At 41.2% G+C, this 15228-nt stretch overlaps 2 protein-coding genes across 13 annotated transcripts in view; one reads left to right on the forward strand and one right to left on the reverse strand.

Annotated features, from left to right (window-relative positions):
• Window positions 1–1892, forward strand: part of COPG2 (COPI coat complex subunit gamma 2) — a 137686-nt gene extending 135794 nt beyond the window's left edge. For all 4 annotated transcript variants that reach the window (XM_059933369.1, XM_059933371.1, XM_059933372.1 and 1 more), the window contains 3 exons: window positions 271–409; window positions 705–803; window positions 1283–1892. In XM_059933369.1, coding sequence (XP_059789352.1) covers window positions 271–409; window positions 705–803; window positions 1283–1413 — 369 coding nt within the window. In that variant the 3' untranslated portion in view covers window positions 1414–1892. The remainder of the gene's footprint in view (window positions 1–270; window positions 410–704; window positions 804–1282) is intronic.
• MEST (mesoderm specific transcript) overlaps window positions 1–15228 on the reverse strand; it is a 70225-nt gene that overhangs the window by 41856 nt on the left and 13141 nt on the right. For 4 of the 9 annotated variants that reach the window (XM_059933380.1, XM_059933381.1, XM_059933384.1 and 1 more), the window contains exons 2-12: window positions 11936–12090; window positions 9752–9831; window positions 9267–9344; window positions 9007–9143; window positions 8796–8854; window positions 7659–7699; window positions 7093–7163; window positions 6739–6840; window positions 5291–5367; window positions 4036–4099; window positions 3122–3465 (exon numbers count right to left, since the gene is read on the reverse strand). In XM_059933380.1, coding sequence (XP_059789363.1) covers window positions 3318–3465; window positions 4036–4099; window positions 5291–5367; window positions 6739–6840; window positions 7093–7163; window positions 7659–7699; window positions 8796–8854; window positions 9007–9143; window positions 9267–9344; window positions 9752–9831; window positions 11936–12090 — 1012 coding nt within the window. In that variant the 3' untranslated portion in view covers window positions 3122–3317. The other 5 variants (XM_059933387.1, XM_059933388.1, XM_059933382.1 and 2 more) reach the window with 4 other exon arrangements.

Consider the following 15228-nt stretch of genomic DNA (forward strand, 5'->3'; position numbering starts at 1 on the left):
ATGTGACTGCTTTGTACCTACGCCAGGGCTACAGACGTTGATCTGAATATGGCTCTAGCCAGATGACCTGTTTTCTTGCTTTCCTTTGCTAGGGCCTACCTTGTTAGACTTATCCAGACTACAGAACTTCAAACTAGCTTGGTATAGAGTTTTTCCTAGGCTCCTGCAAAGGCTATAACACAGGATGATAAAACCAAATGAACTAGTCTCTTCCACCTTTTACTGAACTGAGAGGACTCATTTTCTGACCCCTGTTTGTTAACCCACTAGCTAGAAGATCTTGAAGTGACTGTGTCTGACCACATTCAGAAGGTAATGAAGCCTAACTTTGCTGCTGCCTGGGAAGAGGTAGGCGACACCTTTGAGAAAGAGGAGACCTTTGCCCTCAGTTCTACCAAAACTCTTGAAGGTGAGAACAATTTTGCTATCAGTATATTGCCTGATAGCAGTCTAACACCTAATAGGCATATCTGTTATTCCAAAAGGACTCCCTTTTCTTTAAAAACTCCGTAAACTATTTCACTTTAAAACGCCAGAATGCTGTCTTCATCATCTAACAGAGTCAACCCATTTCCAGTCCAGTAGCCTCCCTCCACACACCACCGCCAACCCCGTGCACCCCCACCTCCCAGCACAAACTAGTGCAGAGGCAGATCCCTACGCTGACCTTTTCTCATACGGTTGCATCAATCTTCTCAACACAGAAGCTGTCAACAACATCATCACATTTCTGGGCATGCAGCCATGTGAGAGGTCAGACAAAGTACCTGAGAACAAGAATTCCCATTCCCTCTATCTGGCAGGTAAGAAACTTTCACCAGATTTCTCCTTCATTTTGTTGCAGAATTTGATAGGAAGGGATGTGCACGGGCATCTCATGCCCTGCTACTGTCCCATTATCCCATTATATGAGTTACAACTTGAAGCCCCATCAAAATGAATAATTTGTTTTAGCTGTTTAATTTGCATGCTATTCTTAGATGGTTCTTTTAAGATGTATATTTGGCCCAAGACACTTAAATCTCTTCTGCAGATACCAGTGCCCCCCGCTTAAGTACTCCATATCAATATTATTGAATACCTTCTATGTACCTGGTATTACGGGAATATAAAAGATTATTTAGAATTTGTATGTAGGATTCAATTCCCACCATAAGCACAAATCTCTAGAAAAGCTAAACTAAAATAATAGAAAGGAAATGCAGGCAGAGCATGATAAATTTCATTATTCAGAGCTTGTTTTGAGTTCTTAACATGGTTTTCCTCACTTTTTTCCTCTCAGGTGTATACAGAGGTGGCTATGATTTATTGGTGAGGTCCAGGCTGGCCTTAGCAGATGGGGTGACCATGCAGGTGACTGTCAGAAGCAAAGAGGGAACACCTGTAGATGTTATCTTGGCTTCTGTTGGATAAGTTTTTACTGGGTGAGATGAAGTTGATGTACCCTTCACTGTCAGTGGGCTTTCAGGCTATTGGCATGAATTTCCCAGAATCATACTTTCAAAAATGAATGACTTCAGAAAAGCAAATTAAATGTTTGGCCCTGAGCCAGCAGATCAAGCAGATGTCTGTCCTTGTGCATGTCTTTGTTTTTGTTCCTTTTTCTTTTTATTACACTTGGTCAACTTTGGTATGGTAGTACAGCTTTGGGTGATCTTGAAAATCAAATACTATCCTATGCCCCAGCTGCTTAACTTCATTAAATTCTTTAATTCACTGTGTATCTGAAAGCTCCTGGCAATGTTGGAAAGCTTTTATCCCAGAGGGGTGGTGGGGGAGCGGGAGCCAGAGTCCACTTTTGTCAAAATTCATTTTTATTAATAGAAAATAAACACTTATTCCAGTTGTTATACTTGAAGTTGCTAATAAAAAAAAAAAGGAATTTAAAATCACCACTTAGTAATCCTGTTTTAACTAAGACAATGAAACTGTGGCTTAAAAAAAAAAAGTATTCAGCACCATTTGCTCATAGAACTTTCAGACTTTGTTCTTAAAGTTTCTGGAACTTTCCCATCTGTAAAGTACAGGAATTGCTGAGCTACATGAGGAACCCTCTCTGGGACAGCCAACGAGAAGTTGAGCAATCAGTATATATTCAGCCTGGTAACTTGGACTGTACAACGATCCCCTCCTCTCCACTCTGGCTCAGGAGGGACATGCTTCTAAGCACTGAGGTATGACGAGTCCGACTGTTATTAGCTGGAAAGACCAGTTCTAACAGCAAATAACAGTAAATCTCTGGCACAGAGACTACTGTCCTTAATGTTCTGTGATTTTAGGAAATTCTATAAATAGCTTGGCTTTAGTTCAATTTACTCAGAAATGAAACATGTTTAATAAGGTTAAACTACTCTGCTAGAGTAAGTGTCTGCTGGTTTAGTGTCCTTATAAAATACATACATAATACATGTAGGTAAGTCATAGTCTTAAAGTATACTTAGAATACTGCATTATTGAAACCAAAATCTAACAAAATGACTACAGTTAGAAGCAGCTAGTGAAACTAAATCCAAAGTTATGACGAGGGAGACTCATTCTCACTTGAATCTGTGTCACTTAGAGAATTAAAGCCATTCAAGGCAAGGTGAAGGTGGCACCTTTAGATAATTCCAGTCAGGGCCAGAAATTAGCATTTCTAAATATTTCAGAGAAGTCCATAGAAGTGTTTCAAAGGCTTTTATGCAAAAGAAAGAATGTCTGCCTATCTTTCTGCATCAGTGAGTAGTAGTGCCCATCAGAATTTCCTAATAACACAAAGGCAAGTCCATACACTTGATCAGATGTCAAAGGAATGGGAGGTGGACTATTAGGTCACCCTTAGAGCTTCTGCTGGCTTTTTACTATATGCTGTTCACCAGTGTGAGTCAGGTGGACTTTTGTGAGAGAATAGTGTTTGGTGGCCAGGACCTCTTTTGGGCGTTTCTTGCTAAGTGGAATACACAACAGATAAGGGAATAGGGGAGGTAATACAGGGAAGCTACTCTTTCCAGCTCAGAAGGAGTTGATGAAGCCCATATATGCATTCAAGAAGCCCATGGGATCCTCTAGCTGTGGATAGTGGCTAATGTGGTCATCCAGAATCGACACTGTGGACCGCGGCAGCGTTTTCCTAGTGGAAGAGAACAGCATGTAGGTGAACTTGAGGCTGGAGGGAGGGGGAGGGATGTAAGCCAGTGGGCAGCCCTAGTAAACGCCCCTGTGGACATACCACACTGGAAGGAACCAAGAGAGAGCTTATTCACCTTCTACTTTGGAATTATATCTATCTTAGGCAGATAAACTTGCCAATTCCATTTATGATGTATACAGACTAGTTTTTAAATGCTCATATTCCAACAGACAACAACATGAAAATATAACACATATACAACACATGTCAGAGTGGGATGACTTCCAGCTCCTTGGAGAAGTGGGCCATTCAGCAATTCACTGTCCAAGTAAAGATAACAAAAGACCTTGCTTAACCTGAGGAGATGAGAGAGGGTATTTTTGTTTAAAATTAAATGTAAGCTGTTTACTACTGGGCTGTTTCTACTAGGCCATGTGAAGGTATGGAACATTTTTATGTGACATAATCAAGCTCTCATATTCCGACACCTTCCAAATAAATACCTAGAGAGAAGAACAACCTGCGAAGGCACTTTCCCACAGTTCATTCTCCCCCTGCAGTCTCCTCAGCTGAGGCCAATGAGTTGGCTTTACAATCAGACTAAAGCAAACGTTTCTTAAAATATATCCACTTCCATTCCTTGGCTCACGTGATAGCTGTTTCTTACCTGTACATCTCGGAACATGTAGTAACTATGATAGTGAAAACAGACTGTATAAACCAAGAGAATGTATAACTGAATTTCTTGATCTTTACATTATGTGAGAGTAAGAGTCCCCATTTCATCCTCTATTATGTGTTTCCTAGATGAACAGCCAGTGAGGTCGGAGACAGAGGCTAGAGCAACAGCCCTCAACAGGCAATCCTGTTCACCACTGTCACAGGATGAGGTACTAAGAAAACAAAGACCCCTGAGGGAGACTCACCTGTACAGCTCCAAAAACTCTGGATAGGGATTCACTGGATCCAGTGGCCCATAGATAAAATGAACTAGGAAAGGGAAGAGGAATGAATTATTAACGGCTCTCACATCCATTTTCCTATTCCCACTGTAAAATTAACTACCCCCCCCAAAAAAATTTTTTTTTCTTTAAATAATTTTTTTTATAATAGAAAACCTAGCTTCTTTCAATAAGTAGGTTACAAGGAACATATGGGAATAAGCCTAAAAAATCAGTCCATTTCAGACCTTTTCTCCTGTAAACAACCATTCAGTCCCTTCATCTCTTCTGTGCACTGGACCAAAAGGAATAAGCCCCACTTCCAACATTCCATTTTTATAAATCCAGAAGACTGTCATTCTTTAGGCCTCTCTCTTCAGTTATAATTGACCCTTGACATTTGAAATCAACCAATGATATCCTGAGCACTAATTACTCTGTGTGAGATAGTGCACTGAATTTCTTTTTTAAATCCGTAAGAATGAAGAGACAAGCAGAAACCACCTATAGCCTCTTTCTTGATTAGTAATCTAAACAGCCTGCTGTCCCAGCAATTCAGCATTGAATGTGGCAGCTACTGACAATGCACAGCACAGAAACTGGTCTAACTCTCACTCCTGACAGAGACACCAACTCCCTTTGCAACAGGATCTCAATGTTTTATATACTTCTCTACAACACCTGTCACTGGCTGCCAGATTAAATAAAGGATGGACAGTTACATCTGAACTTCAGATAATGATTTTTTTTTTTTTAGTATATCTCAAATACTGCATAGCATATACTTATCCTAAATAGGTGTTTGTTGTTTATCTGAAATTCAAATTTAGCTGGGTATCTTGTATCTTTGTTTGCTAAGTCTGGCAATTATTTAACCCATAGTCCCTCAGTTTTCCTATCAAGAGGTAATACAGAGGGACTTCCCTGGTGGTGCAGTGGTTAAGAATCCGCCTGCCAATGCAGGGGACACAGGTTGGAGCCCTGGTCCAGGAAGATCCCACATGCTGCAGAGCAACTAAGCCCGTGCACCACAACTACTGAGCCTGCGCTCTAGAGCCCACAAGCCACAACTACTGAGCCCTTGTGCCACAACTACTGAAGCCCGCATGCCTAGAGCCCGTGCTCTGCAACAAGAGAAGCCACCGCAATGAGAAGCCCATGCGCTGCAACTAAGACCCAACGCAGCCCAAGATAAATTTTATTTAAAAAAAGAAAAAAGAGGTAATATAGAAATACTCACTGGGAATAGATACAGAGGCAAGAGCTCCCACCCAGCGTCTTCTAAACTTCTTCCTTTGATTGATGTACTGCAAGAGACTATAGGACAGATAAGTCAGCAAGAGTAAAACAAGAAACTTTTTTTTGTTATGGGGATGCAAAGGCCTGACAGGAACCACAAGGAACACAACCTACTGAACACGATCAATATGTTTTCTTAATCCAGAAGCAACTTGGCATTCCTGGGAATGGCCCACTTAATTTACCCGTTTCTGTTAACCTCTAGAGTTAACCACCATGTAGCTATGGCAGTGATCATGCCTACTATCGATGTTAGAATTAATGGTTCTTTGTGTTTATTAAGCGGGGAATGAAATCTAGGAAGGCTGGAAGTTACTTTGGATTACATGTGACTAAAGTCTGGGTCTAGAGGTCTGATTTTGGCTCCACCACTAACAAGCTCTGTGACTCAAAAGTTGTTGGTAACACACACATCTTTCCTCATCTTTAAGAAACTGAACTACATGATCTCTAAATTGGCATCTACTTCTAAAATTCTCAGTGTAGAAGTTCATGAGCACAAAGCTTCAACCTCTGCATTTCATCTGACCACAGATAAAATGGAGGCAGAGTCCTCATCCTACAGTGTAAGATGTCATAGCTACATTTTAGAACTCAAACTCGTGTATTCTAATTATTCTGCCTGCCAACTGCAGGACAGTTATTTTTGTGAACTTCAAATATCACCTCTTAGAAGTGGTATTTAGTTTCTTGAAAGCACAAGGGAATTTTACAAGAGGGCTTTGTTTCTCCGTTTCTTATATTAAAATGAATCTTCAAGGGTCCCATGGGGGTTAGGGAGGCCTGGCTCCCTCGAGCTCACAGTTCCCAGCAGAGCCACCAGCAACACCCTGGAAGCCACGGTGACCCAGCTGGCCAAGAGACAGGGCCTCGCCCCAAGCAGTTCTGGATACACTATCTCTAGGTCCCTCTGTGAAAGCAGCTACACTCTCATTTGAACCAAGGCATGGGGATTCTTTGTACAAGATAGAGAAACCTCCCTTCTCAGTCCCTGTTGCTATAGAAAAGATATGAAAAAGGAAACAATCTGTACTTTGAGAGAGGCATTAGGCACCTTTCAGAATTATGATTAGACATTTTGAAACATTTACTATTGACAAAAGGTCCAAAGACGATTTGCCAGTCAGTCAGTTGCAGACTAAATTAGCATTAGAATTTGCAGCTGTTTATCCAAACTTACGGTGCCAAATGGCTTAGGCTCAGAGCTCACTCTATTCTCAATTTCTTTCTTCTTAGAAAGTACAGAGCATGACTTTTTGGTTTGCCTCATAGGTCATAACCACTCTTCTTGTGGTTATGAAAGCAAGGAACAGAACACACAATCCCACATCTTTCCCCACTTCCCAAAAAAAGTGTCTCTGGAAACCAAAGCAAAGGGTTATTTCTTACCTGTCGATAACCAAGTTCCCGTCATTGTTGCGTATCCCTGCCCACATGTCCCACAGTTCACTCTCAGAGGGTCGGGTGTATGGCCCAAAGACCGGGGTGAGACTGAATGAGTCCAAAAAAGCAGAAAGGTAAGTGTGAGAAGAACTCAGTACATCAAGTATGATTGGAACCTCAGGTCATGTATGTCTGACCCTTGACTAGTTTATGAATTCCTTCTACTACTTGCCTGGCAAGTGGTCAACACCTTTACTTTAAAGGGTCAAACCCTAAGATTTGGCCCAGAACTTTAATGGCAGCAACTTTTCACTACATTGTTCCCATGCTGAAGTGAATCAGTCTTTGACAATGACTTACCCTCGAGAGAATACGAAGAAGTTCATCAGTCGCGTTAGGATGGGTGACAGCATGCCTCCATCTTTGAGAAGCTATAGGTGTAAAAGTAAAAATCAATAGTCCAAAGAAAGAAAACAACTATCCAGGATAAAAGGTTTTACACTAGGAACTAAAAAAGGACTTTAGCCAAATCTACTGGCTTTTAGTTTCTTGTTTTGCTTACCCACATTCTTCTCCCATAGAAAACAAACAATTCCGAAGACTTTTAACTGATATATTCAACTTTAGACTAGGATCCCAATTTGTTCAAACATCATGCTAATGACACAACTCTTTAGATAGCTGTACTTCTCCAAATATCTGTTGCTCTCATTCTCAGAAATAAGCCTTTATTTATCTAGGGGTCACTTCTACTGCTTTATTTTTCCTTTATTAAGGAAAAAATTAACTTCGTTAACATGAGTTCATGATGAAACAGATTTTAACTACAGCCCATGAGAGCAGGTATGGCCGTTGTAAAGATACCAGCATTATTTATATCAGTAGAAACCTTAAAAACTAGAGATCTAGTCAGTGGAGTAACCAACCTTTTGGAGAAGGAGAGGACGGTGAGTCTCAGGAAATATACCTGTAGGAGAAGAGACTTAGGGTAGTTATTTACCAACAATCTTAGGCCAAACATAGGCCCATTATCGGAGACAATTCACCCTATTAGTCACCTTGAGGGCTTTTACTGCCAAAAACCGAACTACAAATAAAAACTTAGTACTGTGATTTATTATTTCTCCAGGGAATTCTGTGTTTACCAGGTCAAATTCTATCCCACTGGGATCACTTTCCCCACTGTAGAGAGAAGGGAAAAATACGTCATGGTCATCCACACTGCTGATGACTAGACTCTGGCTCCCCTTAGCGTTTCCACCCATTCCTCAGAATACATAATGTTGTTAACTAGTCGGGCTGCAAAGGAAACCAGAGATTTTTCAGAAGTGTAGATCCTTCAAAAAACCTAGAGCTTTTCCGTTTCCACTTTTTCCAGAGTCAGTGGGAGAAAGCCATGAGCTACTGATAAAGGGACAGACAGGCTCCTCTCCCATCTGCCCGTAAGGTATTCTAAGGTATTCGGGGGACAGCTGGATAGTCATGCATTTACAAGCCAGGCTCAATGGCAGGCAAAGAACAAGAAACATCTCCAAAAGGTCTAATCAAGGGCTCACTAATTTCCAACTGAAACTTGGCACTGCTGTGAATTGAGAGTTTATGACACAAACCACAGTAGTAGTAGAAGCACCTGTGGCTTCATCTCAAATGTCTGCAGAACCCACTGCAGTTGTTGCAGAGATTGCGAAATATCATCTGCACTCCCCACTAATTCTAATCACAGTTGTTACCAGACACACCACAAGATCTTGCTGGAAAATGTATTAAATACATTTTAAAAAGCACATCTTACTATAACACAGCTTTTTATTAACTTATGTCAAGATAATCAGTTTCCTTTGTAATCTTACTTTATTTTCTATATTTAAAAACATTATTCTGAGAAAGCGTCAGTAAATCTCATCAGACCACAAAGCGTTTCATGGCACGAAAGAGGTAAAGATCCACTACTTTGCTTGGGTCTGTTTGCAGTACCATCAGATTACCATTTAGACGTCACTGCCGTATCTAAATGTGGCCCTCTAAGCTACACCTCACTTTCCACCAGCCTCCAAGGCAGTTACCTCCATTCGACAGACAGAGACTCTTGATGGTAAGCCGACCAGATCGATTCTGCTTGAACCTAGAGACGGGGAGGGAAACACATAGCTTACTGAGCAGCTGAAGACAAACTCCCAAGAGTGAAAAGGGCCAGAAAGAACCCAGAACAATGTACTTCTCTCATCTTAAACGAGTGAAACCTGTGAATCGTACACAAGTCATGGCTTCACTGACCTATAGAGCAGCTCCTGAGCAACGATATCCCCATAGTCGTGAGACAACAGGTTGATCCTACGGTTCTGGAGCCCCAGATGCCGCAAAAGAGCCTCCACGATGCTGGCCTGCTCGAATATGGAATAGTGATGTGGTCTCTAGGGAAAGGAGAGCCCAGATACACAGGATGAAGTCAAGGGTGCAGGTGTGTCTGCCAGCCTGACCCCTCCATCCTTGCCTACCCCCATCCCGCAACACTGCCCCATCTAGATGCTGCTTACCGGTTTGTCACTGAAGCCAAAGCCTAAGAAATCAAGGGCAATCACTCGATGAAACCTGAGGGTCAGACCTTCCCAAATCTACAAGAAGGAAAGGGATGGTTTGGTCTTTCTAATCCTGCTCCTCCTCTTCAACCTACAGCAGCAAAGGAGTTTCATCCCTATCTCAGCTTAATAAACAGACTTCAATAAAGGGAAAATCTCATGAAACCACAACAGGCCCACAAATGATCCTCCTGGAAAGTGCTTTATTCCTTATAATTAATCTCCATTGAGGGAGGAACTCCAGCACTTTTTAACTTGGCAATGATCCCTCCCGGATTGCCAAAGACTTTTTTACTCCCTTACAGTAAATGAGCAACAGTTCTACATTTAATCCTATTTTATTAAGCAACTCAAATATGCAAGAGTCTTCCAGTGCTGACAACAAAATCCTTGATTTTGGATTTTTAAAGGCATAGTAGGACCCAGAAGTCTGATTTCCTTACCTTGTACCAGTCATAGCTGGATGTTGGAAAGCCGTGTAAAAGCACAACTATCTCTGGACTTCCAACCACACCCACAGAGTCTGGGAAGAGGAGAGAGAGATCAGTTAGGCTGATGCCCTACGAAAATAACCTTGAAGATATGAAAAATCTAAATAATCTGGTATAAAGGACAAGAAACCCTGACCAAATTAATGAAATTAAAATAATAGATTTCTTTTAAAATGCAAGCTTATTGCTTTACGTAATAGCCATTTGATACCTGTTTTCTTTTATTCTGTATATTTAAAAACTGTAAATATAGCCAATATTTTATAATAACTTTAAATGGAGTATAATCTATTAAAATATTGAATCACTAATGTTCTACACCTGAACTAATATAATATTGTAAATCAACTATACTTCAATTTTTTAAAAACGTAAATAGCTCACTTTATATGAAAATACTTGGTGGCAGACTGCTTACTTTCACCTAGATTTTTAAGAAGTATTTCCTCATTTCTCCCTTTATTCTGTATCATTAATATGTAAATTGCTTTTCCACAGTAAAAAGTAAAGCTTCACAGTTAAAAGTATACAGTCACAACTTAATAACTACAAGTTCTTTGTACCTTATTATTAATGGCCTCACAAAAATTCCCTTCCTCAACCCAGTGAGCACCTCAGTTTATGCCATTTGTCCAACAATTTTATTTCCCGCAGAGGAGACTCAACTGAATATTAAAAGCATAATGCTCAACTATTGCAAAATTCTAACAACTATAAAAAAAGGCTAATCAACATAAACATGAACATTTTTTAATGTATAAACATCTTTTAAGTTAGCCAAACATTTAAACAGTAAGTAGCCTTGCTAATAAAAAATGGTATTAGATTAAAACTGATAGATTCATATACTGCCACTGGCATGAGAATTTGATAATAAGGTTTACAAAAATAATTTAGAAGCAATGAAAAATTTTATATACTTTAGCCTAGGAGTCTTATTCTTGAGAATCCATGCAAATAAATCATTTCATTTACACGTAGTACTATTTGAAAAAATAAGGAAAAAATTAACACATACATGGAGGTTTCCCTTTAACATTATTTAAAACATTGGAAAACTAGAAACAACCTAAGTGACCAACATAAAGAAAATTATATACTTACTTTTAGTTGAATATAGCAAATGAGAGGAGGTCAGGAGCAATAATGAAAAACGGTTTATGACAAACATTTTTCGTTATTGCTCTTGACCCCCGCCCAAAAGAAATCTTTTCCAATCTCGTTTCTCATTTCCTTTACCTATAAAATGAGGTGAACAGCACCTACCTCCAAGTATTGGTGTAAAGATTAAACGAAATAATGAAGGTTGAAAACAGTTCAATGCCTAGCATAAGGTAATTAATTGGTAAGTAGCAGTCATAACAATAATTATTAGCAAATTAACTTAGACAAAGGTATAAGACTTAAATCACATTTAGTTATACATATAACAAATAATCTTTATAGAAACAATAAAATGAAATCAGGGATGGGGGGAACAGAACCAATGGCAGCTGTATCTATGAATGCTGTTTATATTATCTGACACTAGGGGCGCTCACAAAAGAAAGCCAGTACTATCTATCACTGCAAATCAGGCTACAAAGTAAATTATACTGGTCATATATATACACTACCAAATGTAAAATAGATAGCTAGTGGGAAGCAGCCGCATAGCACAGGGAGATCAGCTCGGTGCTTTGTGACCACCTAGAGGGGTGGGATAGGGAGGGTGGGAGGGAGACGCAAGAGGGAGGAGATATGGGGATATATGTATATGTATAGCTGATTCACTTTGTTATAAAGCAGAAACTAACACACCACGGTAAAGCAATTATACTCCAATAAAGATGTTAAAAAAAAAAAAAAAGTCAAAATCAGAAAAAATAAATAAATAAATTATACTAACAAGTCAGTCTATGGACATTGGAATCTCCATTCCACCACCCTCACCCTCCCGGCAATTTTCTTTGAGTTTCCCTGATATCAAGTTAATGAGGGGAATTAGTCCATTCCTTCAAATGGACACTACACAGAAAAAGAGGGTTTTCCCCTCCATCACTGAGGGGCAACAGAGACCAATGGACGCAAAATAAGTACCTCAGAGGGACCCACGGGACCTCTACATGCAGAGTGTTTCAAGAGCCCTGTTCTTACCTTGGTAGAAGATACGCAGTCCCTTATAGGTAAAAAATTTGCCTGATGACTTCCATGAGTGAAGAGCAGGGGAAAGCTGGGGGGGCGGGATGTGCAGATAGGCCGCAAGCAGGGGTACAGCCAACAGCCCCACCTGGACCCACCACTCCCTCATCCTGTAGGAAGATCAGAAACCCGGGGTAAGCAGTTGGGTGACATTGTACACGATTCTAACACAAGCCCCAAACTGGTAAAACAGGGTGGGGAATTTCTGTACCATGTGGGGACTACCTTGTCCTCCATGTCAACCATGGCAGAAAATTTACCAAGAATGTAAGTGTACTCTGCCTGCTATGGCAATCACCTTATTTGCTCATCATTCTAATTTTAAGGAAAAAATATACTATTTTCATATGTAATCTTCCCCCTCAACTTCGTCCCACTTTAACCCCACAGCCCCTCCCCTTGTGCTCTTCCCAAGACCTGCTGTAGAGGTTTTATATAAAGTAAAAGGAAGATAAATTACTTAAGTAACTTCATTGTCTTTTATCAAGGCTTCCTGGGGGGAGGGAGGGTTCCCTTCATATTTACTCTAAAAGCTCTACCATCTACCCACCAGCCCCGCACCCAGTAAAATGTTTTACATATATATATATATATATATATTTTTTTTTTTTTTTTTAACTGATGTTTAAAAAAAAAATACGTAGGAACATCACATGTCCTAAAGCAGAGAGCTGCTCTTGATTTTCTAATATTTATCAACCCTCTGACTCCAGTGAAGTCCAGTTTGCTACTACTATCTGGATTTGTGCTGAGAAACTGCTCAGGGTAAAGAGTCTGTGAAAGTAAGAAGACAGGTGCCCTGTATATTCCAACGTAAGCAGCTTTGTCATGACCCTGAATATCTAATCTCTCGAGAGGTCAGGGCAGCAGATTATATTTCTGCTTTTCTTAGCAGACTCTTGAGAAAGCTCCCCCATTTATTTAATTTCTTAGGATGCCCCTTCCTTCCCATCCCCCCCAAAAAAGGGGGCAGAGCATCTGAGAATTGATTTTGTTTTGGGGAGGAAAGCACTGATTTGCACACCCAACTTTCCCATGCCCAGGACTTCGAAGGTCCAGATCAATTCATCCACGATGACAAGAAGTGCTAAACAGGAGTTAGAAACAGTTCCCTCTGTTTCTAGCTTATGACTCCTGATGGCCACCAGGGAAAGAACCATCAGTAGAATGGAAGTTCTCTTAAAAATAGCCAGAATGGAAATACCTTCTAAAACTAAAATAAGAATTGTCAAGAACACAGAACTATAAATAAGGGGAATTAATTGTGAAAGCCCTGGTGGAAATGTCTTTGTGTCTGTACCCTTCTACCATATTACCTGTAATCTGGCCACAATCCCTAACAAACTAATCCAACTCACAAGATATTGCAGAGTTTTTTTCAAAAAATAAGAGTCTGTAGTTTAACATCCACAGAGAATCTCAGCTCCTTTGCCTATTTTTAAGGTGTCACAAGGCGGTCTTTCCCCCCTACTCTGAAGTGCATATCCATAAAACAGACCCAGTGATTTGGTTCTACCTTCCAAGGTAGAAAGATTAAAGATTAAGAAATGACTAGAAAAAGTGCCCGGAACATGACCATTATATCACAATATCCACCCCCCACAGTAGTAGTAGGCTACATCCCACTATCTCCTGAAAAGGTGAGATGACAAAAAGTTTTCAGGTTTAGATGATCATTTCTAAGCGCTACCTGTCCTGGACTTCAGCTCATACATTTTCACCTGCGCATTTCATCACTCCTGATCCCCATACTTCTCATGTCATTCACTGACGGGTTCCAGCAGCCGAGTATCTGCAGTGACTCAGCAGAGAGCCGGGGAGGGGATAGAGAGGAGCTGAGCAGGAGAGGCTCCCCCGCCCCGCCCCCCCCGCCCCCCCCCTCGCCGCCCACCGTGCGGGGTGGTGAGGGGAAGGACAGACACTCTCCGCTCGGGACACCCTCACCCCGCACCTCTTCCTTCTCTTTTACGCTAAGGAAGCGAAGAGGCAACCCCTCAGGAAGCCGCTTTCTGTCTTAATTACTTCAGTAAAAATGCCCCCAACATTTTAGGACTTTTAGTACGTAAGCAATCAGGCAGTCAGTAGGCAAAATAGATTAAACATTTTTTGACCCAAATATCCATTCTTTGATGAGCCAAGAATCAAGAGTACAAATTCAGCAAACCCCAATAACAAACCTTCCAGAAATTAATGAACCTATCCGAGCCTTTATTTCTTCATCTTGTAAATAGGAAAAATACACACATTTAATACCACCAAACCTGCCCACTTCACAGCATCGCGGTGAGACTATGAACTATTTTGTAAACCAATGCAAATAATTCATGTGTAATATTATGAGTTTGGTCACATCATTCTCACTTGGCTTCCTGTTACTGAAATCTCAAAAATACTTACGCCTCGGTGATAAGACACTGCCAGTTCTAGTCACACCTATGCGGTAACTCACGCCACGGCGACACCAGGGTCTTCAAATCCTAAATCACCGCAGGGCAATACCGGGGTCTCGAAATTCTAAATCGCGCCAGGGCGATGCAGGGCTCTAGAAACCCTAAATCGTGTCAGGGTGATATTCGGATGTTAAAATCCTAATTCACGCCAAGGCAAAACCCAGGTCTAGAAACCCTAAACCGCGCCAAGGCGATGCTGGCGTATAAAAACCCTAATCGCGCCAAGGCGTTACCAGGGTCTAAAAATCTTAAGTCGCGTCAAAGTGAAGCCCGGGTCTAGAAACACTAATTCACACCTAGGGGGTACTGGGATCTAAAAATCCTCAATCGCGCAAGGGTGACACCAGGATCTAAAAACCGTCAATCGCACCAAGGTGATACCGGGGTCTAAAAATCCTCAATCATGCCAGGGTGATGCCGAGGTCTAAAAATTGTAAACCATATCAGAGTAATACAAGGGTCCAAAAATCCTAAGTCACTCCAGGGCGCTACCAGGGTCTAGAAATTCTAAACTGCACAGGGTGACGCCAGGGTCTAGAAATTCTAAATTGCATCAGATAGATACCAGGGTCTAGAAATCCTAAATCAGGGAGATCCGGCGTTCTGAACATTCTACTGTGTGCAGGCGAGACGTCCCCTTCCAAGCAGGTAGAACAGACTCAGAGGACAGGAATGCATGCCCCCCACCCTCCGGAGATTTTTCCCTCCACTACGGGAGTCGCGCTGTGGCAGCCCCAGCTCGGACGGGCAAAGTCCCACCCGCTAGCCCGCAGCCCATCTGGGGACGGCGGCTGCAAG

The sequence above is a fragment of the Balaenoptera ricei genome, chromosome 9, assembly GCF_028023285.1.
Source record: "Balaenoptera ricei isolate mBalRic1 chromosome 9, mBalRic1.hap2, whole genome shotgun sequence".
Taxonomy (NCBI): Eukaryota; Metazoa; Chordata; class Mammalia; order Artiodactyla; family Balaenopteridae; genus Balaenoptera; species Balaenoptera ricei.